The sequence below is a fragment of the Acanthisitta chloris genome, unplaced genomic scaffold (genome assembly GCF_000695815.1).
Source record: "Acanthisitta chloris isolate BGI_N310 unplaced genomic scaffold, ASM69581v1 scaffold37456, whole genome shotgun sequence".
In the NCBI taxonomy this organism is placed as follows: domain Eukaryota; kingdom Metazoa; phylum Chordata; class Aves; order Passeriformes; family Acanthisittidae; genus Acanthisitta; species Acanthisitta chloris.
In genome coordinates this window covers 3,109-28,125 of record NW_008680547.1, presented here as the reverse complement: position 1 = coordinate 28,125, position 25,017 = coordinate 3,109, and the positions used below count along the sequence as shown (strand labels likewise).

Sequence of the window (25,017 nt, the reverse complement as noted above, 5' to 3'; positions counted from 1 at the left end):
CCTACACTGAGTGCTGAGTTCTGCATTAGGGGTAAGAAATACCAGGTAGTTGGTTGCCTGTAAAAAAACAGGTGCATTGCTTTTGTCTGCAGAGGAGATCCATGCTTTTGTTGGGTCCTCAGGTCTCCTCATAGATGGCATTCACTCAGCTACGAACTCTCACAAACTCAAAGGGCCTGGAGCATTTTTCAGATCATAGGATGTGTTGAATGAGACAAGTCTGATTTCTTATATACAAGGTCTCTTTGCCTTTTTCTGCCTCAGTTTTGCCGCATGTTAAAAATTGACATTTGTTTCCTCAACAAGCAAATGAGGTCCTGAGATTCCTGGAATGGAAAGTAATACATAAATTTATTCTTATCCTGTTTAAGGGCTAAATACTTGCAGCTCAGTAAATCACATGTAAGATACACTGCTAATCCTCTGCATTACATGTCCACGCAGCCCCAGCACTCCTGAGCAGAATGTGTCTTTATGATGGACTGAGCATCTTCAGTGGGATGAGCATTACGGCACGTCCTCTCATCACGCTCTGTGGTAATGAGCTCCCTGCCCCAGTCAGTGTCTTTGGACCTGTGCTGCTCAACTTCTACACTGACTCCCACATTGTAGGCTTTGGATTCCAGGCAACATACAGAACAATTGGTGAGTATATGCTGTCCTGTGTTTTAGATGGTAGAAATATTCCAGCTGGATAATGGCTCCATGTAGGAAATGTTGTACCTCGTTTTGGGAATGCCTTGGATGTATATGGTTCATTTACCCTCTGTCCTTACCCAAAACAGCTCTCAGGACTAGGACATGGGACCGTTTGGTGTGTGCTGCACTGACTGATGTGTTACCTCACAATTCTCATTTCAAGACTCTACATAGGACCAAGTCAGGAACTGAAACACTTTTCCTTTGCTGTGGAAAAGAAATGCAACCATTTTTGGCAGAGCTTTTTGTTTGGTTGTTTTTTGGCTTGTTTTTTTAAAAACATTATTTAAGGAGAAATATCTCCAGTTTACTCAATTGTGTTCATTTAAAGGATTTTATCATATACAGGAGAATGTTTTGAATCTCAGTTGTACTAAAACTATGTTATACAACATGGGAAGCAGAACAGGATCTTTAAATGGACACAGGTATATGCCTCCATTTTACAACCCTCTTGAAGTGCCATGTATTAGTGTAAATAAAAAACAGGGTATAAGTATATTTTTAATTTTTAATAATTATTTTCACCAAAACATTTTTTGCCATTCACATGAGATCGCTTATGTCTTAACGAGGAAATGTGAATTCAAAAAAAGAAGTTTCTAACTGAGTGTGGAATTTACATCTGCACAAATAAAAAGATTAATTTTATTTTCGAAACCAATTTTAATATTTTCTAGTTTTAACTTGTAGAGACTACTTTAGTTTTGAAAGCATCATTATCTAAAAGTGTGAGTTTGTAACTTTGGTATTTCCCTTAATGCATTCCGCATGTTCAAAGCCACTACAAAAATGCATAAGGCTAAATTCTTTATATGAAATGAATGGCCCAATACAGATAAGACAGAGGGAATGGCACTGAGCAAGGACAATGTGCAGTTACTCATGGAAAAGACCTTCATAACTCACTCAAGTCAGTTGCTGCTATCTAACTTGTGACTTCTGACATTTGAGAAAGATGACTGCAGCCTTATTAGCTTGTTGTTGTATACAAAGCAGATTCTGGCAATTAACATTCCTCTTCCCTCTAGCTGTATTGTTTGCTGGAAAAAAATAAAGGAAAAGGATCTCCCCCTCCTAGTGTAGAATAATGGTGATTCTTTATCCTCCTAACTCCTGTCCTTTATCTGCCAGTGCTCCAGGCTGCCAGTCTGAGGAGCCAGGGGCTCTGCATCCAGCAGCACCCTGTATGAGACTGCCTTTCTTAAGGTGGTGGCTTGGGCAATGGCATCTTTTTTAAAACATGAAAAGCTGTGTGTGGCTTTGAGCTATTTATCAACCGGATGCAGGGAAGCTGTTTGGGGTTTTTTGTTGGGTTTTTGTTTTTTTTGTTAAGGTTAAGATTATAAAATAAAGGCTGAAGCTAACAATGGAGATTAGAGTTGGTTTTATAAGAGTATTTGTTCCCTGAAGCACTGAGGCTGGGAACAAATATTAACCACATCCTGGCCTCATCAGCATCCATGGTGTCAAACTCTGACAAGCCAAGCTGTGCCTTGAATTTCCAACTGCAGAGTTTAACATGCTTCTCAGCCAGAGAGCAAGTATGAAGTCCTCCAACTCAGCCATCCCTCACTGTTGGCAAGTTCCAGCACAAGGTGAGGTGGAGAATAGGGTTAGTGATACCTGAGGGCTCCTCTATGCCTTTCTGTGCAGAACAAATGTTACAGTAATGCCCCAGCCCTGCCAAGATGTTGACAGATGATGAGGCTCTGCATGCGGTTATTCCAAAGTCAGAGACAGGGCTCTGAGTGCAATTGTGGCTCCTTAGCAGCTTGCACAGGGCCAGGGTCTGGATGAAACAATGTCTTTGCCCACATATCAGTCAGGATTCTCTTGGCAAGCTAGAACAGATGCAGAGCTACTTCAGACACTTCTCACTCATGGTGCTGCATGGGGCACCTGCCCCATCTCACTGCTCCCTGGTCCTACTGCAGGACACTCAGGCTCAGTCTTTTACTGCACAGACACAGAGCCATCACCATTTGGTATGGACTAGTAACAGTCTGTTACTTGGATGTTGACTAGTCTTCCACTGCAGAGCACAACCTGATAGACATCTCCACATTTAACAATTCTAGGCATAACAGTGGTGACCGCTCCTAATTTATCATGGGTTTTTTCTTTCCTTATGGGTAAATTCCTTCAAGAAATATGAGAATTAGGACCAAGCTAATATTCAGACACTAATAACTCTTCTTTCTGTTTTCTCTACAGCTTGTGGTGGCATTTTTAATAGTTCTGTTGGTGTTATCAGCAGCCCAGCCCATTCAGTTTTTGATTATCACAACAACATGAACTGCTCATACTACATCACAGTCGGAAATGGCAAAGTAGTGGCCCTCAAGTATGTAATCCAAGTCCAGTTTGTTATCAAGGGGACAGGGAGGTCTCTGATTCCAATTAAAGACAGCAATTAGTGACTTTTTTTTCCCTCTGTCTTTCCTTTTCCAAAGGGAAAGCTGAACTAAAATGAGAAATGGCTACTGAAGTCACTTTTATCAACCTGAGGCTCCCTTACAACTTTCTCTGTAACTTATGTGCAAAACATCACCACAATTTTAAGTTCCCACTTTGGTTACCAAGAAGACTAATAAATTGTAGAAATGCAGCCCATTTTAGTTAAATTCTGTCAGCCTTTGAGGAGTTATGAGACTCTTGCGAGTTTATGTAAGAAAAATAATGATTCTTTTAAAAGGCTGGTACTTTATAGCCAAAGCAGTAACACCCACCCAAAAAGAGTGTATTTCTGAGTGTTTTGCCTAAGAGAGGGATATGGTTGCCACAAAATCTTGCCAATGAGAAATTAAAAAATGATACATTCTTCTGTCATATATATGCTGACTGTGAATTAAGAGAACATTTTCCAGCTCCATGGAAGATCCAGCTGGTCTGCACTCTGTGCCTGCATTTTATATGCTCCTCACGTGCCCAAGAAAAATGCAGCCTGAGCAATTTGCAGAAGTGAGAGAGGGTGTGTTTGCACAAGGGAGACCTGCTGCTTCACAAAAAGCTGAGGTGTGCTGACAGCTTGCCTTGCAAGAGGCCCAGTGGGTGAGGGTCCCACTTTCTTTGAGGCTGGTTGTCTGGAGTGTTTGTTTTGCCATACAGTTAATAGTTCTGCTTGGTTTGTTTCTGAAGAGACATGTTTTGTCTATGTATGGCTTTGGCTGTTGCTAGTACTTGGATCTGTCCTCAAGCACTAAAAATGCATAAAACACAAGAAAAGAAATGACATTGTGATACCTAAAGCTCCAACTGTGTTTTACAGATTCAACAGCTTTGAGCTTGAAATATCTCCCTCCTGCTACAAAGATTATGTAGCAGTATATGATGGCTTGGATACCCATGCTCCTCTCCTTGGGAAATTCTGTGGCTCAGAACTACCTCCGAATATTAAGAGCTCCAGTAACAATTTATTCCTCGTGTTTAGCACTGACTTCTATGGAGCAGACAGGGGATGGAAAGCATCTTTCAGGGAGACCTTAGGTAAGAGTGTTATCAGACTCATAACCCCAAAAACCTGCTGGTAAGTAATTTCTTTTGATGAGGAGCAGTTGTGATCTCTCTCACTAGGGATGCTGGAAGCAGAAGAATGTTTCTGACTTCGTGAAAATTGAGTGAAGCCTAAACACTGGGCTTATGGAATCCCTGCATTCCAGCCTATTTCTGAACTGATTCCCTTTATCCTTTGCTACCTTTTTCCTGCCCCTCCAAAGGCACAGGCATTCCTTGGATGACTAAAGGCTTAGCAGCACTCAAGGCCTGTCTTTTGGAGGAAATATGGCAATACTTGGAAATTCTCATTCTTCTGTAGTCAAAGGCTGGTGACGGGCTAAAGATGTCTCCTTTTGATCTATCCTCGATTTCCATTTCCTTTCAGTTCATCTCACACCTTTTAAGAACTAAAGTGTTGAGGTCAGTTAAGATTGTGGTTCCACCCCCCAGGCACCCCTGTGCTTTTTTCTATGGATTTGTGGGATCATTCTGGCCAGCTGGCCATAACATAAATGGGATCATAGTAAGAAGGCACTGGATGTTAAGTATTTTGATGGACACAAGAGTTAGGGGCAAAGCTTGATTATTGCCTTAAAAGACAGTTTAAACTCAGTAATCTATTTTTACGGTCAAGGCGTAAAAGAAGCTTTTAATCTTATAACATCTGAATTATTTAGGGATGGTAAGCAGCAAATTATTATTACATGTAAATTGATTTCATACTACTAGTTTCCTATGTAATTAACTTAAGGTTTTTTGTGATCTAGAAAGAAGTAATTGTCCAGTTTGCAAAGCTGGCGCTCAGACAGTTCAGAATGAAAGGCCTTTGTGGCAGAACAAACATAGTCTTCTGCTGAGTCATTGAATCCCCTCCCAACCCCTAACCAGTGACTTTCTCATTTGATAGTCTGAAAAAGTATTTACAGATAAGGAAAATAACTGCTTCTACAGGCTTTGCCAAGAAAAATATTCCCACAGAACTTCATGGCTATTACTATTATTAACTCTTCCTTTGCTTCACTCTAAGTAATGGCTACAAGAATCTATCAGACCACTCTTGTAAACTGTTATTCCAGGTAATGTAATGTTGCTTCACATTTTCTGACTTTAAACCCTTACGTATCAGTTGTCAGAGATCCCCTGAAGCCTGGGCTTTTGTTCCCAGGGTGAGATCATCAGGAAGGCCCCAAGCTCTTGTTCTTCCTGTTGGCATTTAGTCAATTTTTTTAGACACTGACTTTAGATTTATTTGTGCAACTTGCTAGATATTCTGCTTAAGCACACGACAGAACAGAAGCCAAGAGCTTCAAGATCATGCCTGATAATTTCCTAGAGTGAGGAGAAGCCTTTTATGAATACACTTTGACATCTATTTGGTTATGTTTTGGAGGGACATTTCTGCAGGCTTCCAAAGAAAGAGGTTGTGATATTGCAGGAGTAACCCAGGAGAAATGGAGTTGCAAGTTATAAAAGATGACCAAACAGAGATGTGGGTTGTGTGACGAAGAGCCCATGGTGGTAAAATGCTTAATAGTAGGTCTTCTTTCTCCATTGTGGGAAGCAAGCCACAGGGACTAAACCACACAGCCATTAGCAAGGATCCTGACAGTCTCACGCTAGTGCAGAATGCCCAAAAAGTAGAAAAATATATTATAAAAGGAAAACATGAGTCACAGTCCTATAAATGTTTCCAGTTTGGCTTGTCTTAAAAAGAGAGCCAGGAAAATCTGTGACACATCTTTGTACTATGAGGTCTGAGATTATGCTTCAAATGAAAGAGAATCAAACCATGAAGATCTAAAAGCCTGCTATTCTACATGATACTTTGGAGAAGCTCCCTCATGTCTGTCAGAAGATAAAACACATGTGGCTTTGTAAGAGCAGAAATGCAATCAGATGACAATTAATAATGATAAATCTCTTGGATAAAGAAGATGGTAGCTGTAAAGAAACAAGAAGCCTCATTCTCTGTTGGATGACAATGAGCACATTATTAACTAGTTACCCCAGGGAAGGACAACTGGATAACGTAATTATTGCTCTCTGTTTAATGTTGTGAGTGACTCTGATTATGTATTGGAAAGAAGAGAGCAGAAACAATGCACTGTTTCTGTTTGTAGTAAACTAAACTATTTCCTTTACCCACGAGCTCTTCCAATTTCTTTCCTGATCAGACTTCTCTTAGGAATAGTGCCAAAATCCAGGGTTACCCAGGCACTTCAGGAGTTAAACCCTGAATTTTTTTGTAGAAAAACATGTTCTATTTTTATTAAAACAATTTGTTTGCATCACTGATCCTGCATGCACTAGAATACTCAAGGTCCCCCCATTAGTTAGAGAAAGCAGACCAACAGAAAGTATGAAATAGTGTTAATTTGACAGTACAGCAATATCTCACCTTTCTTGTCAAATGTAATTTCTTTCCCCATGCTACTCTGTACACTGTGCAGTATAATGTTAAGTGCACATTTCACAGGCAGCATTCTTTGTCATAACCCACTCTGTGAGATGGTGTGTTTGAGGCAGGGGAACATATGGCCCCTGTTGGTGCAGTTCAGAGTGTTTATCATTTCACTGTTTCTGCTGCTAAGTTTGGACACTTATCAACCTCATTTTTGGAATCACTCGGACATGCTCTCAGGCTGAGTTGGTGAACTGATTTGGTTGGAAGATCCCAGCCTGCTCTGAGTGTTAGATTTGTGGAAAGACAGACTCTTCTTACCTTAGTTACCACTGACCTTTTCTCTGCCTTTGTTTTCAGTCTGTAAAATGAGAATTATACCTCCTTTCCATAGTGAGTGTGTGCTCCTCTAGGCAATCAATAAGAGGATGAGAAGAGAAAAATCAATATCAGCTTAAAGCATTTGGTTACATGAGATGATTCTGTGAAGGAAGGACAGCTAAAATCTCTCCCCAAAGAACGAGGTCTGCGTGTACTGAACTTGTGACTTGGCCAAAGATGTCTTGATTATCTCCCCAGCTATAAGGGGAGATCTGAGCTTTTCATCTGACCCTGGCTGGCAGGGACAGAGCCTGCACATATCTCTGCCATCCCTGCTGTAATAACACAAATAGTACTTTCATGATAAATGGAGCTTCTGCCTATTCCCATTCAGTAGTGGGGTGACCCTCTCACCCCAATTTCTGATCCCTTTGAGGCTTATGATACCAAGGCTAAGATATATAAGGGTTTGGGGTTTTTTATTGTTTTTAAAGAGTTAGCAATGCCTGTCAGGACATGTAGCTGTGACCTTATAACAGCAAATCATTTATCCTTGAAAGCTCTCTGCTCACGTACATAGCTCCATTGTCTCAGTAATGAAAAATATATCACATTCCAAACATTAGAGAAAGATGAAGCGGTTTTCTGAAATGCAGGTCTGCTTATTGAGGCTGTCCAAGGAAGCCACATGAATTTATAAGAAGCAAAGTGCTGCACATGGTTAAATAAGTGGGTTGAGTCAGAAAGTTCTCCCTGAGCGTTATTCACACAATACAGGTAAAACTGAAACAGAGCTGGGACAGTGGAGAAGGTGGGATGGAGGAGGGCAGGGAGATCACCTGCTTTATCTCTACTGCCCAAAGTTCTGCTCAGCTTCAAGCTGTGGCCAGTTCTTTCCCTCCCCCTTTTTCATACTATCTTTTGTGAGCATGCAGGAGAAAGTCAAGTTTATGCTTTGTGAAAGATAAGCATTGTGTATTGGATTAATACCAATGTCATCCCTTGTTTGCATTACTTTGGGGCTTTCGAGCTCATGGGCCACAATTCCATTGCACTAGGCACTGTGCAGGCAGAATAAAGCCACAATCTGCTGCCACAAAGAGATTATGATTTAAACACAAGATGAGGCAAACCAGATGCATATAGACAGGCAAGAAGAATAGGGTGGCAACAATGAGAAGACTAGGGCTGTCAGCTCTAGGGCAGGAGAAATGTCTCCAAAACCTTTGGCAACCATTAGGCTGTTGGAACGTTAAATCCTGAAACACTCCATCCTTTGCATTGTCCTCAGTTTGCTCAGTTTTTCTCTCAAGGATCTCTCCATTCTTTTTATTCAAATAAGCATTTCCATTGAATGAATATTAATCATTTTTGCATACAGAAAATCATCACGAGCAAGTAGAGTTTAGAAGAAAAATAGTTGGAAAAATTAATCTTCCCTGATATACCAGAAAAATGCATTAATAGGTAATATACATAAATAATCGAGTATGCATATAGTAGAAATAATCTATGTGCTTTTCTTCCTGATAAGATGATCTGTAACTTGCCTGATAAATCACCCAGAGGTATCTGCATTCCCTTATTCTATTTGCTGTGTATTGAATTACTTATTTCCTGCTGCGAACACAATACACTAAGTGCCTGTCACTAACAGGTTTACTGTTATCCTCTCCCCGATGAAATTATAGTTTACTTTTTAGAAATTGATCCAGTCAAATTTTCACAGCATTTTTATTCTGTTTTATTTTATCTTGTCAAAAACAAAATAAAATTGCTTAATTTAGTTCTAAGTCCTGTTCTGCCCTGCGAACTGAAACTATGGCTCACGTTACCTTCAGTTTCTAGGTGCAGATTTTCAGCAGTGTTCAGCATGCAGAGTTGCTGCAGATCCTTTTTGGATCGTTTGGAATTGCTGAAAAAAGCACCCCCGTTCTGAATGCACAATATAAGGTGTAAAATACTAGTTTGGTCATTCTATTGCATAGGTCAGGTTTAGGTGTCCTTTTGTGAGTCATTCCTAAATTCTCACACCACCGAGTAGTTCATTGCACTGATTGATGTAAATAATGTTGGCACCTGCTGTAGGTGGCATCAGGCACCTGCACTGACAAGAGGAGTTTTTGCCTGTGTGGGAAAGGACTCAGCACAGCTGAATCCTGCAAATTTTTCTTCTTCCAAGCAAAGAAAAGCCTTAGAAGAATGTGTCCTTGACTGTGGCATGTGAACGCTGTTGTGTTTTCTCATGTCTTTGGAAAAGCAGCAGTGACTGGCAGAGTTTTCACAGCCCATTAGGACTGGTTTCAAGGGGTGTATCTCAAGGTATCCAACCTGAACTTGGAACCTGGGCTGCAGAGGGTCTAGTGAGAAGCAAATTGTCTGAATCTCACAAGTCTTCTGGCAGAAATTTCTTTGAGCTTTTGGGTCATGCAGTTTTTGCCAAATGTATTACACATTAGTATTGCACATTTCATTGCATTGTCATGGCTAAACTATAATTAGTTTAATCTATTAAAATAATGAACAAATTGTGGCTAATAATATCTTTTCTTGATCTTATTATAGTTTATGAAAATAAGAACATCCATGACAAGCTCAGACTACATGTTCATAAGTCACAATTCCCAGACTGTTTCTAAATGCATTTTGGGACTGAAATATAAAAATATACATGAACTTGAAATCTGACTAAATTTAGAAGACACTTTCAGTGTTGAAATACATCTCCTTGGTATCTTTGAAAAGAATACAACTGTTGAGCTAAGGGGTAGATTACAAAACCCTCTCAGAACTGTCAATTATTTAACTACAGAGCCACAGAATAGATCAGCTTGGAAGGGACCACCGTGAGTTATCTGGTCCAACCTTCCCACTGAAGCAGGATCATCCTGGAGCACATGGCACAGGATTGCCTCCAGATGATTCCTGAATATGTCCAGTGAAGGATTTCTTCTTCCAAAGCAAAATAAATAAAAGGCACTTGCAAGATCAAACTGGACAGATGAGAGAAGCAGATATTTAAATACAATATTTCTGACTGATCTGAAAATATTAGGGGAAAACATTTTCGGACACAATGAGTGCTTGACAATGTAGTGACTGAATGGCTAAAGCCAATGGGATATGCAGATTAATGGCACTTTACATGACTGTGGGTAAACTGCTGACATGAATTGTCTTAGCTTGACTGAAGTCAATGACTTCTTCAGCTAAAAATCTGGCCTCTGGTGCATATGAAAAAAGGTGAGGAGACATTTCTGATTCACCTCACAAGAGAGATCTGCAAAGGCCTGGGCAGCTCTGATGCCAAATATGGACACTAGTGCAGTATTACAAAGCATCAGAATGCAGGAAGACTGCATGTCTCCCTCTGGTCACCCAGACAAGCATCAAGTAAATGGATAGGACAGTACATAGATTACTTGGCACAGTGCATATCTGGGCTGTTGTGTTTGGTATCAGCCCAAAAAATTTTAAAAATACGAACTTCATCTGACTGCAGTTATGAAATCCTGCTAAAGCAGGATACTGGGGCTTTGCAGTCTTAAATGTCACTGCTGGCACCACTGCCAGGCCATCAAACCAGTCAAAAAACCTTTCTGCAAAAAGACTAGGCTAAGGACTAAAAAGGGCCCTGTGCTTTCAGAGGTGTCCTGAAATGCTGCAGGCTGTGGTCAGGTTGGCACTGCTGCCAGGGTCCTGCAGCCACACAAAGTCATGATGTTGGTACAGTGATTGACACATGTGGGAACAGCTCAGCTCATCTCGTGAAGGTTTACCAACCTTCAGTATCAGCCATGAGACAAAGGTAGAACAGGACAATTCCCCCATCCAGCCCTATGTCCTTCTGAGCCTTGCTGTTTGAAGCCATTATCCAAACAAGCTATGAACTAATTATTACAAGCACATTAAGTCCAGCCACTCCTCTGCACTAGAAATAAGATGCATAAGAAAAGAAACATTAGTCTTGACTGAGTTAATCTTTGCATATTCTGATCTTTAGTTCAGATCAGAGAGAAGCCTGGAGTTCCCAGTGATGCTTCTAGGAGAAACCAAAAGACATTCAGAAATCTGGGAGGAGATTTTCATTACTGTCATTCAGAACTAGAACAGTTCTTTGAACTTTGCTGCCTTCCAGTAGCCATTTGGGGTGTTCATTTGTTAAAGAAGGGAAGGACAGTAAAATTACTTTATTGTGTTTTGAAATGCCATTGGTTTAGTTGATTCTGATAGATTTCAAACTACTCAGTAGACTCCCTTTCATTGCAGCTATACCTGTATAAATGAGCCTCACTCCCCTGGCTGTGCTTCAAAGGCAGGCAGCTTCAAAGATTTATCTTCATTCCATATCTAGAGGGTATAACTCTTAACATGTGCTTGGTCTCTGCTGTAATGATTTTTATTTGCCATAGGGAACCTTCAATTCCTTATTTTCTGAATGGTCCTTCAGCCTTTTAGTTTCATTAACGTTTCCCACCAAAAGCAATTAGTGCTGACAGTGTGTGCCCTAGTTCTTCTGATAATTTGTGTTCTCTGGCAAGCTGTTTATGAGAAGGACGAGACTGCCATCTGATTTATGATGACCTTACCATTTGTATTTTAAATAAGAAACCAGAGACTGAAACAACACAGTCAGCCATATAGGTGGTCCATCTGCTGACATACAAATTGTTCTATAAGGTACATTTCTCATTATTTTAAACAAGTTTAGCTTTTAATACCTAAGAGCCTATCCTACAAATTAACAGACTTTGCAATCGCAGATTTTGCCTAAATATAAGCTACATTTTTTTCTGGCTGTGTTAGCCAGTGATGAGTACCATGTCATTAAAGACCACCAGCAGGCTGGATGACTACTCTTTAAAGCAATGTGTTGGTGTGCTGGCTACAATGCATTGCAATAGTCTTCCTCTTAGCATGAGTTCCCTTCTGATAAGCAGTTGGTTCTTCATTTATTTGTGGGTGTTCCCTCGATCTACACAGCTTCACTATTGTGTAACTTCTAGTGGCTGCAATCAGATATAACATCAACCAGTACTGAAAAGCACCAAAATGGATAGAATTTTTAACAAGGGCTGCTCTTTATTGGCTTGATGCAGGGCTATTTGATATCTAGTCAGCTTCCAGTCTAGCTGTTGTTTATAAATGTACTGTCCTGTAAGCATCTGACTCGAACCTGGCTTAGCACACCAGACATTGTGAAAGCTAATGATGAAACCTTCTTTATTAACTATAAATCACACCTAGTTATTTATCTCCACTTGGATGCTATTACTGGCTATACTATACTGGCTAGAATTAATTTCCTGACAATGAGGATTTGGCCTGCTTCTCTCTCTGTCAGGGCAATTGCATGTGCTGTACACACACAGCTTACCCACACCTGTATGGTCATCCAAGCTGTCTTTATAGCTGCACAGCTAGCAGTGAAGTTCACCATTGCAGAGGTCCAGACATTTGATATTCAAAAACAGAACAATCCAGAAGGACTGAGAGCCTTCCTGTTGCACGGCCCTGTGGCAATTCCCTGACTCCTTTTGCCATGGTCTGGCTGGCATCTCTGCAACTCTAAGGGGAGCTTTGTAAGTGTCTGACCCATGTATCAGTCCAGACTCAATACTGCCTGGCTGGATGGTCAGACTATGGTCTGTGAATGACGTTTATATGCTAATGTTTAGTCGACAGTGTCCGAAATGCTGAGCAGGAAATGGCTCCAACGTGATTGTTCCAGGGTGACTGAATAAATCATGCAGAAGATTGAACAAAGAGAAAAATATAGTGAAACTGTACTCTTAGGGCTCAGACACCCTTCTGTCTGACATTTTCTTCCTTCCTGCATTATTTGTAAGAATGTGATTTATTGCTCACATTTCCCCTGCTGTTGTTCTCACCTTCTGCAGTGGCACTGGAATGAACACAAACACTTTTTCAAGTTTTCTGACTTCGTTAACTGCCCACAAACTGGACTATAGTCTGTTAGTCCCTGAGTTTTTCACTGTTTCTTCTGTTCATTTTTAGCTATAGCAGAAGCTGAAATCTCATGCTATTAAGATTTTGGTTTTAAGCAAACTTCTTTGCAGGGTGGGGTTTTTTCCGGCTTTGGTTAGTGGAGCAGGACGACATTTAACATTAGTCACTCGGGTTTAACCATTACAGTCTCGCAAGGCAGGGCTCCCTCCGGCCCCGGGTTACTGATGCAATCCTGATGCTTGGGATGAGGATTTTTCACAAGACCAATCTTTTGTAATACTGCAGCTCAAGTAGGGCACAGTTTTATATGTCTGGAAATGTATCAGCGTGTCAAGGTTAAGTCACTGAATGTGCCAGACAGGCTTATTTTACACATGCAGATGAAATTCTGAAACATCGTTCATGTCGCTTGGCCACAGCTGTAGCTTCCTTTATTATCAAATCCTCATAAATGGATTTGCTGTGGGAGACAACAGGCTACTTGCAGTTATTGCTTTGCTCTGTATAGTTTGCAAAAACTCTTTCTCAGACTGAGAAGCAAGAGCATGAATCATATTTTATTTGAATTCTTCAGTTAAATAAGTGACCAGAAGACCCCATAAAGACTAGGGAAGGAAGCAAATAAATTGATCACAATTACCAGTTCAATCCAACCTCTGGAAATCAAACTATTAAAAAAAATAAAATTTAAAAAGTGCCCTTCAGACAGTCTGTATTTTTTACTCATTTGTAACTCGCTGCAATGAAGAGGTCCTGATCTTCTAATAACCGCTTTTCTCCAAAATGAATTTCTTTCAATGTGACTGACATTACAGGGTTCAAATTTTCACAGTAAGTCCAGGACTTAGCCTTCCCTGTGGGATCCAAATGAAAAGCAGCCTGTTTTTCAGAGTCGTTGTAAGTTCCCACCAAGCAAAATGCTTCCAGAAGTAAGTCCCTTTTAGCTAGATTCCTGAGTGTGAGTCCCAGCGTCAGGCTGCCAAATTCAATCCCCCCCCCGACGCGATTGTATTGCCAAAATAAGCAACTTGATTTTACACCACACTTTCAAAGCCAACAGCCCAGTGCCCCCTACTGACCAAATATTCTTGCCGGCAGCAAGAATCCTGTTCAAAGGCCTTCACTGTTCATTTCTGTTCTCCGTCTTCTTCCTGTCCCTTTTAAAAACATCTGTTGCTACGTTTTCAAAATAGATACTATTTTTATATTCAACAGAAAACATAAGCCCTTCTTAATTAGCGCTATGAAATCCAATTGTGATTTCTATCTCTGTGTTGAAAGTCTTTTAATCATTCAGATAGTCCTTGCAAGACAGAATAGTAAAATACTGTAGCACAGAAAAAAGCTGCTGGCTTGACATTAAAGAGTTGAAGGTTAAATAAATGTCAGGAATTGCTTTTAAAAAGTTTCTGCTTCTTCAATAGGACCTCAGAATGGCTGTGGTGGTTACTTGACAACTCCAGCTTATACCTTTGGCCCTCCAGTCTCCAATGTGACCAGAAGATATGTGAAAAATCTGGACTGTGTATGGATCATAACTGCACCTGTAAACAAACTGATCAACCTCACATTCACTTCATTCATGCTTGAAGCACCATCTGCTCAGATTTGTCGATATGATTATGTCAAAGTAAGACAGCTGCATATTTAACAAGAAAATATCAGAGAGAAAATCCATTATCTTCTCCAGGAGGCTAACTTAATTAATAGAAAATGTTCTTAAGAAAAAATTAAATTGCTTAATATGATTAAATTTTTTTTCATTGTGTTAGATTGCTACTCCAGATGTCATCCTGCCTTTTTGGAACCAATAAGAGTTTTAACATCATTATGGGGACACATTTCTGTTCTTAGGCTGCCCCTACAAACGAGTATTTATTTCACAGAATAGAAACAAAACAAAACTCAAACATTTTTAAAATTAGCTTGCAGATTCATTATTATACACAATTACTTGAAAGGACTTGAATTCATAAAATTTTGGATAAACAAGATTTAATGCTCAGTGCTCCCCCATGGAAGATATTTTCTCAGAGATGAGCATTCAAAATATCAGATAGCAGAATGCTGCTAAACACTATAGGAGCTCCACCAAGGAGCATTATAGATCCTGTTAAACATTAGAGATACTCCATGAAACTCGGAATTCATGCTACATTTTGATGACCATTGAAAAGCACTTTCAGATTACATTTAATAAAGAAATCAGAATGCCAAATTAAAATATAATAATTTTTTGACAGATTTCCTGAGACAGGATCAGAATGCTCCATAATGAGATTTACACTGTCCAACAGAATTAGTTAACATGGCAGTGAATAATTAAGGCCATCATAACATCCTGTTTTAACATCCTGTTAAAAGCACAAAAGCACATACTCTGCTTTCAAGTAAAAGATATTGTAATGTCAGGAGAAGTCAGAGATTTTTATTTCTCTTTATTTGTTGTTGTGCCTAAACTATTAGCGGCCTATATACTTTTCTTCTTTCAGCTTTATGATGGAGATAATGAAAATGCCAATTTAGTTGGCACGTACTGTGGATCTACCATGCCAGCTCCTTTTCTTTCTACCCGTAATTCCTTGACTGTGAAACTTGTAACAGACAATTCTGTGGAAAGGGAGGGTTTCAATGCTACCTATGCCACAGTGGAACGTAAGTATACATATGCATGCATATTGTTGGGAGTCTTTTGTGGAAATTCCTATTCAAATAATAACTAATCAAAATGTGTTCTAGATACAGGGCTCAGGAAGGGGCAAAGACAGGATGTAGCACAGCATCTATAAGCAAGTTGAAAGCAGCACTGCTAGACCTCAGTGCAATTCTCTCTAGTCTTGGCTTTTTGCAAGGTGACTGTCAGTCTGGAGCACAAAACAGGTTGTTAACAAAGAAGGAACAAACATTTATTTGAGGTTAATGACATACATTAACAGCATTAGCATGTGTTTTACATTTCTTTTCCTTCTAGGGACTCAGAGGTAAATACAAAAGTATATAACCCACTGTAGTTTTGCTCAAAACGTATTTTTTCCCAGTTTAAAAGGTTTTCACTCTATGATGCACTTGTTACTGTTTTACACAGGCCTGTGTGGAGGAATATATAATGCAACTTCTACATCCCTGACTGCAGTGTCTCCTAACTTCCCAAATGAATACCCACCATTTACTCTCTGTACTTGGGTCATTGATGCCCCTCCACAACAGCAAGTCAGGGTGGTGGTAGAGGCCTTCCACCTCCATTCCAACCAGGACTGCTCTCAGAACTACCTGGAGCTCCGGGATTCACTAACAGTAAGAAAGTTACAGGGGATACCATTCCCCATTCACATTCGGCTCCCTTCACTCTTTGGAATCTATTACCCTCTGGTAATAGATTGGTTGATGATACTGTGTAAGGGGCACATCCAAAGCATTATGCACTGTCCCCAAATTCAAGCGTGATAACTAGTACACAGACTTCATGGAAGGACACTAAGCACACATTGAATTAGACCTGGGGAAGTGTTACATAGCTTTTCACAGTTGCACCAAGTAATGGTGCTGCCAAACTTAACACCCAGAAAATACTGCCTGACAGCAAATTTTCATAAACTATTTGTACTTCCTCCCATCCAAGAACCATAATAAAAATGAATACTCATGTCAAGAAGAGTGTTTGTGAAAAGACACCAGAAAAATCCCCGATGTTTATGTCCCTTGTATATTATTCTAAACCTTATTTATTGTTTCTCCTTTTGGCATGAAAATCCCTGTGACATTTGATATGTTTCTCATGATAATTCAACATAAAATGTCAAGACATTATTAAGTGATTTCCATGACAACTTTAAAATGCAATGGCATAATTGGTATAGAAATTGTTGAGTGATTTACTTACCCTCAAGTTTGGTAAGTTGAAAAGTCATACTATATAATTAAGTAACCTGTGACATGTATTAAATTCCAGCATAGCCAAGGATCAGTCCATAGATTCTGTGGCACTGAAACTTTTCCTGTCCCTGAATTTTATTCTTATGATCGCACTGCCATTGTGACTTTCAAGTCAGATGAATATATGACTAACAATGGAGTCAGATTTTCCTATCAAGCAACAGGTAAGCTTGAAGAAATGTCTAAAAAAATCTATCTACCATTCCCTTTGTTTATTTCATACAGTGAAAAGCAATAGAGAGATTTGAAATCCTTACATGTTTCTGGTTTTCTGTCTCAAGGTTGCAGCAGAGAGTATAACCAGGCATTTGGTTACCTGAAGAGTCCTGGCTGGCCTGGTCGTCACCCCAATAATATGGACTGTACTATCATTCTACGAGCTCCCCTGAATCACACAGTATCTCTCTTTTTCCATGCTTTCAATTTGGAAGACAGCATCCGGTGTACACGTGATTTCCTAGAGGTATCAAGCAAGTATACATATTTTGTGGGCCTGTGTCAAAATCTGCTGAATTCAAAGGATATTAATAAGCTTGGATCAAGTCTGAGCTGACCTGACATTAGTAATTAATTTATTGCTACGGTTTTATGGTGAAAGGGACTTAGATGTTATGGTAAGAGGCTAAACAATGCACACTATAGTAAGTTCAAAACCAGTGAATAAATAGTTTATCAGCTAACTCGTCTTTACCTAGCTCTTGTTGATGTTACCAAGCTAACAGAGTAATCTGAAATAGTCTGCATTTGATATTAACATCCATACATGATGAGAAAGCCTTAAATCTGAGTGCTTTTGTTCCAGCAGTAGATTCCATCTACTCGATATATTTCTTTAAAAGATCTTTTCTCCTGAAAAAGCTTTTTTTTTTCTTTAAAACAAACACATAGTGCTCTAGTAACAAGTGCAGGATACTTGCAAAGGTATTTTGTGTCAATAAAAAGCATATCCTCATTCTTGAAGGTTTCCCTAGTCACTGGTCAGATGACAAAAATCAGGTATCTCTGGCAAAATGATTACTTAGTTCTCCTTTCACATCCTTTTTACTGTCTCAAGAAACAGACCAGAGCACCAGTGTTATTGGAGCGCAGAAAAAAATCAGATTACATCTGAGCTATGTAATAGGATCTGTGTCTTAATGTGACCAGGGAAAAGAGCGGTCTGAAGGGTAAAGAATTAATCTTTTCATCTGGAATATTACCATTTCTTATGAAAAGTAAAACATGGACTTGAATTGCAAAAACACATCTTAGCTACTAGTCAAGTGATTTTTTTTTTCAGTCAGGAGATGTACTATATCTTACAATTTAGCTGCCTGTTTCTGATGATATGTGTTCTGTGCCATTGCTTACAAAACTCAGACAGACTGGTTAATGGCCTTTCTACTTCTACACAAGAATATATAGTAGGTCAAATAATGATCTTGATATGCATGCAAGTCACTACTTTGTGCTGTACTTGTATCACTGAATAACTGTACTGGTGTGTAACTGGGATAGGAATTCAATATTGACAATGTTTTTTGTGTCCCTTGAAGGTCAGAAATGGGAGTGATGTGCAATCACCACTGCTCGGCAGGTTCTGTGGAAACACTGTGCCAAGCCCCATCTTTCCCCAAAATCATGTTGTCTACCTTCGTTTCAAGAGTGATTTTGCAGGGGCTCATGATGGATATGAAATTACTTGGACTTCATCATCCAGTGGTAAGGCTGTAATTACAAAGTAATCCTACATAGAGGAGAAAAGCAGCAGTGTGGAATTCAGCCTGCTCTGCTTGGACCCTGCCTCATCAACACTTTGGACCTTCCCTAGCACCCATAGTCCACCCCTTTCAGTCACTGGACAGAGGTATTTGCTCCTCGAGACCAGTGTGGCAAGATTAATTTTATGAGACGAAAGCAATTCCCTCTCTCTAATGTTGACTTTAGCAACCTCAGAGGATGAAGTCCACTTAAGATTGTCCTGGTTTTAGCCAGGATGGGGTTAATTTTCTCAGTAGCTAGTGTAGTGCAGTGTTTTGAATTCAGAAGTGATAATACATTGTTGTTTTGGTTTTGCTGGATTGTGTTTATCATAACCAAGGACATTTTCTTGCTTGTGTCTCATGCTCTGCCAGTGAGAAGATTCACAGGAAATTGGGAGGGAGCATAGCCGGGACAGGTGACTTGAACCAGCCAAAGGGATATTCCCCACCATGGCACGTCATGCCAGGTGTTACAAGCAGGAAGGGGCCGATCCTGGGGGAGGTTCTGGGTTGCGCCGGTCCGCGGGTGCTGAGCAATTGTATTGTGCATCACTGAAATTTGCCCCAAGAAAATAGGCTAACTACTATGCAGTGTAGTTACTATATCATAGACACATTCATAAATGGCTTATGAAATGGCAGAGAACAGCTGGGTAATACTTTGTCCTTGACACTGAGTAACTGGAGGTAGGAAAGCTCATGGCCACATGAAAAGCACTGTAGAATAGCCACACAGTACTGAGTGGCCTGGGGATGAAAAGGCAGATAAAGCTCAATGTAGGAAAGTATCAATGAAGAATGTGGTCAAAAAACCCCACAATCCTAACTTTACCAACAAAAAAAAAAAAAAAGGGCACTGATTTGACTCAACAACAAGATCTTAGGGGTAAAACAGTTTCATGAAAACAAAAGCTCACTGCTCACTAAGGGTTAAGTAGGCTGGCACAATGATAAGAATTGTTGGGAAAGGAATAGAGAAGAAATAGGCAGCCACTGTATAAATTCCTAGTTCACACACAAATTGAATGATGTGCACAGTTCTGGTCTCCTCCTCTTATAAAGAACTGGGATTAACAAAGAGTTTGACATAAAAAATGGCTTCTGTATGAGTTATGCTGAGACTTTTAAATCTGGTTAAGAAACTACTGAGGTCCATAAAACTGAGTGATATTGGACAATAAAGAGTGATCAACTGTTCATTGACTTTTCTCAAAGTAGAACTAGAAGCCATCAGATAAATCCAAGAGCTTGTAGGTTCAAAACACACTTAAACAAAGCAGTTCTCGACAAAGTATGCAGTTAAGCTGTGGAGCTCCTTCCCACAGCATGCTACAAATTTACACAGATTCAAGGACTACCTGCACAAGTTCATGGAAGTCATCTGATAAGCATTAGTAAATAGAAAGGAGCCATCTCTGGGAGCTGTGAACCGAAAAATCTTGGAGACTGTGAGAGCAATCTGGGGCATGACCTGCACATTCTTACTATATAAACTTGTATTTCTACAAGGCCATCTGCTTCTGCCCCCTGTTGAAGAATGAATTTTGATATAAATGGCCTTTAATTTACTTAATACGACTATTTTTCTCTGAGTTGTTCTCTGTACTTTTGTATCAGATGAGGATTCACTACTTTTCATGCCAAAGAACTGCCAAAGAGAATTCATCTCTAGTCGAGCAGTTGGAAACTGAACTGACCAAGGCACAGATTAAAAACTTTGGTTCCAGTTTCAAAGAATTTTGGGGGGTTTTGGTTTTTAATATCCAGTGAGGATCTAATGCCCATTGCATATACTTCTCAGGCTGCTGAAGCTAAAGCCTTGGTTGTATCTCTTCTTGGAACAGTGTTCTTATTCACATTTGTTGTTCCAGCCCACAGAGTCTCTCTGTTTTTCAGTGCTACTACTAATACTATACTAGTGTACTACATCATGTATTATCTTGTGAAACTAAGCCTTCTAGGCCAATTAACTGTGTCTGCTTTCAGGATGTGGGGGAACACTATATGGAATCACTGGCTCATTTGCCAGTCCCAGCTACCCAGCAACTTACCACAACACTACAGACTGTGAGTGGACCATTACAGTGCCCAGGGGACGAATTGTCACAGTGAACTTTGATTTCATCAGCATTGATGACCCAGGAGATTGCAGTAGCAACTATCTGATCCTCTACAATGGGCCAGATGCCAACTATCCCCCCGCTGGGCCATACTGTGGGATGGTATGTATTGCCTTCTGTTATATTTTCAAGCCAATTTCAACCCGGAAATTGTTTAAAATGAATCTCTACTGTTTCATGCACAAGGCTGTTTCCCTAGTTCTGTCATGAATTCCACACAGACAAGTAAAGTGAAGGCATAAGGCATGTGTAGCATCTTAGAAGCCTTCAAATTCAGACCGTATAGTGACATCTAGTGGGATGCATCAAGCTAGTCTGCTCCATATTTAGTTGCATTTGTGTTTTAAGTATTTGTAATACCCTGATGGAGAAATGCAACATCAGTATCTAGCATAGACCTGAGGTAATTTTCAATCCGTGATCCAATTTGTGCCTCAGTTTTAACTCTCTGACTGGCTCTTCCAAAGGATCTTGACGTCCTTAAAAGCTCTTCATTCTTCTTGTCTTTAATTTTAGGACACAAACATCGCTCCATTTACTGCTACATCTCATCAAGTCTTTATAAAATTTCATGCCGAATATGTGACTCTACCATCAGGATTCCAGCTAAGCTGGACAAGCTAGAACACTGTTTATGAGAAATATATTACCATTCCTTGCTATACTGAAGAGACTTTAGGTCCTAAAGGAGGTTTGAGATCTGGTGGTGATAACTGCAGCTGAAGTCTTTTAAAAGATACTGTAAGTGTAGCTGTTATGAATTTAGAATTCTGTTAAAATATATATATATTGTACTGAAAATAAACTATTATTTACCCAGCTGGGAAAAGGAGTTTTTTCAACATATTTTATATATTCTTCTACATAATTTCAACATTTTACAATTAATGCTATAAAAAAGTGAATTAGCCAAGATAAAACTTACACACAAAATAGTCAATATGAAGTTGATAAGAGGACCTAGATATGAAGTTGTCTTTATTGAGTTCTCTAGAGCTATGTGGTTTTATTCCAAGCATCTCTGAAAACATCAGCTAGAGTTTTACTCAAATTAGGTAAAATCAGACATTGCTATAAAATGGCCCCTGTCCTACAACCACTTACACAGATAACCGTGCTGAACCTTTTGTTAATACTGTGCATTGGGTATAAGACCCTGCCTGAATCAGTACCTGAGCATTCACTGAAGTGTAACAGTAACGACATGGTGTAGTTCTAAATCTTAACCCCATTAAGAAGTAGCGTCAGGATCAGAGTCCTATGCTCAGTACATACAAATATTTGTGATTATACTTACTGAGTTATATTTTCAAGCTTCAAAGTCTATTTTACAATGGATATAAAAAACTTGTGAGACTTTTAGTTACTATGTCACCTTCCTAGTCAACTTGTAGGCAACTTTCTAGACATTTATGAAACAGATATAACTTCAGAATAGGACAGACAAAAAATATCAACTGAGCTTTGGCTACAATCAGTTTTTCCCTTCCCCAGGCTAACACAGATCATACATAAAAGATGTTGTTGACAGGGTATACAGAAGACACTGACTCCCATCACAAAACATTTTTTGTCACAACCCAGAATGAATGACCAACTCATTTCCTGAATGCCAGCTGTGATGGACAGGCAAGCGAAATTCGCACTCCAGCAAAGGAACATGGGTCTCATCAGAGCCCTCACTTCATAACTATGGCAAAGAGTCACTCACAGTGAAAGCAATTCCTTAATGTGATCATTGCAATCATTAATTATGAAATCACATGAAAGTATAAACGGCAGTTCTAACAAAATCTAGGAACTCTTTGAAGACTTCCCAGTGAACGTATAAAAAGCCATCACTCCACAAACATTCAAAATTTTATAGCAGCTGAGTAGCCATTCTGGTTAAAATAAACCCAAGAGAGACATAAAGGACAAGCTAAAAAATACAACTCAAAATCCTCTGGTGGTAAGTTAGGAAGAAAGAAACCCGTGAACTCCCACTGGACGACTGAAGGAGATGTGAGCCAGCATTTTAGAATTGTCCCAGAGCTAAGAAAAGCTGAGCCTATGTACAGGTGGTACTCCTGCTAAAGTGCTAAAGTGTAACATGGAAAAAGTAGAAATATCTGTATTTGGATTAAACTGGGAGACATCTATGTCCTACTGAACTGCTAGCAAGCCAGAAAGTTCCTCTAACAAGGGAAGACATAGAAGACCATCTAAACAAAGTAAACATTTTCAGATTAGTGGTCCAGAAAACTTTTGCTGAGAGTCTACTCCAAACTGATGTCATATTTGCAAACCAAAGGATGATGCAATCTTTGTCCATAATGTTTATTCACACTCCATGCACGGGACAGCAAGCAGCTGAGAAAACAAACATCTGAACTGACTGGAGGTAAAGCCACAAAATAAATTCTGAAGACAGCAATGTGTAAGACACTGCAAGTACAATCAAGCGTGGCTTGAGCTGCTTGCCTGCAGAGATCAGGAGGACTATATTTCTTCCTTGTGGATGGCTGCATCACAGGGCCTTATCAATATCTCTTGTGGCTCTGACTTTCCTATGAATCACTGTGGATTTGGTGCAGTTGGTGCAGGGCAGTGAATCCCCTCAAGATCTGGCTGATGGCACTTGCTGCTAGGTGGCTGGACATGGAAGCATCAGACTTTAGGCAAGAATTGGTTTGGCAAGAACATTGTCATTGTCTGCATTTCACCAGCCTGAAGCACAGTTTGGCTGGAAGCCACAGGGGAAAGGAGTGAAAGGGAAGGGCATGCCTCCCCAAACAGTTCCCTGCCACTGCAGGTAGTGCTCTGTGATACGTTCATTGCTCCTGCTAAAAGTGGATCAGCCCTGTCGGAAATGAGTTATCAGGTTAAACCTTGGCCTTGTCGGGAGTGTGACGGAGCATGAACTGACAAACAACAGAAACCTGTACATGGTTTTAATGAATGAAGTTCAGTAGTGGCCTTTTGAGACTGGTGTCAGACACATGTCAGAGTTTATGGACGCAGAACTGAGTTCCTTGAGGACACCCCAGTCCCTGAGCTTGCTACACTTGGGGCTTGACTCCTGCTGACTTAGGGACCAGTATGTAGATGCAATCTGATGACCTGTAATGTGCATGAGACCATTCTGTGGCCTTAAGCTCTGAACTGATGAGTTTGCAGAAATCTGTACTTCAAAAACACTGACTTCACGAAGAGAAAAAGAATGTTTCACTTTAAATCAGATTACATGGGTATGGATATTTTTTAATATGATAAATACTTGCTCTTGGCAAAACCTTCTGTCACAACATCAAGTTTTATAGAATCATTGAATTTCTGCAAAAGTCTAAAGAGCACTGTGAATGGTAGGAGAGAAATGTGTAAGTTTTCTAAAAATCTAGCCATAGCTAATGCTTGTTGCATCTTTAAACGTTACAAATACTCAATACCTATGCATAATTTTATCCACAAATTAGTAAAAAGCATGAGGTTATTTAGAGAAGAGAAAGGAAAGTCCACCAGAGAATTTGTGCTCATGAAGATTGTTGAATGAAGCTGCTGGTACAAGGTTCAATTGACCTAACCCAACTGACTCTCGCCAAAAATAGTCAAAGTCTAAAATTAGAGTAAATTATCAAACCCATTCTTTAAAAAAAACCCAACAAACAGGAACAAAGTAACCCGCTGCTGTCCTCTAACATTTTGCATGAGGAACCACAACAGAAAGACCAACTGCAGAAGTATTAAAGTGGAGGTCCTTACAGGAGAGAGCTGGTGCTAAGCCATGTTTCTATCTTGGAAGGTAAGGAGTAATTTAAAACACTTGCTTTAAAATGAATGCACAGCAAATGCAAATAGGAAGAACCAAACAGATATTCTAAATTAATTATTCCATGAAACTTCTATGTGCTTTTTGCAGTGTACAATTCAAAAGATAACATCTGTGTTTAATAAGATTTATGGCTTCAACTGACAATACTGCCATGAGTACCTTTGCTTTTATGCCGGTGCACATTGCTATTTTATAGATAACATCATTGTTGGGAATGCTGCATGTCTGTATTACAATACCTGCACACTGCAACCTCCCCCTGTCAATGACAAAGCACAGATAATGAATGTGCATGTTTTCACTTCCTAGAGCCTGCATGGCTTTATTTCACATGTAAATAATTTTCTGTATGTTACCATAGATATTTATTCTTATATAAAGGTAATTTTATGAGGCAGTTATACATGAATGGTAAGCCCTCCCAAGACCAGGAAACGAAGAATAAGCACTAAAGGGCCAAAACAGCATTTTTTTCATTGTCCTTCCCATGTGGTGGGGCTATTCTTTATAAACAATAAATGA

At 39.7% G+C, this 25,017-nt stretch overlaps 1 protein-coding gene across 1 annotated transcript in view; it reads left to right on the top strand.

The window, feature by feature from the left end:
* The window catches only part of LOC103805099 (cubilin-like), a gene marked incomplete at its 5' end in the record, with an annotated part of 30,560 nt that extends 9,180 nt beyond the window's left edge, over positions 1 to 21,380 (top strand). The window contains 11 exon segments of the mRNA XM_009077733.1: positions 464 to 645; positions 2,917 to 3,046; positions 3,971 to 4,188; positions 14,314 to 14,519; positions 15,382 to 15,544; positions 15,975 to 16,183; positions 16,839 to 16,986; positions 17,104 to 17,285; positions 18,358 to 18,523; positions 20,551 to 20,786; positions 21,201 to 21,380. Of these exon segments, the coding sequence (XP_009075981.1) occupies positions 464 to 645; positions 2,917 to 3,046; positions 3,971 to 4,188; positions 14,314 to 14,519; positions 15,382 to 15,544; positions 15,975 to 16,183; positions 16,839 to 16,986; positions 17,104 to 17,285; positions 18,358 to 18,523; positions 20,551 to 20,786; positions 21,201 to 21,308 (1,948 nt within the window).
* Positions 21,381 to 25,017: the final 3,637 nt, after the last annotated feature.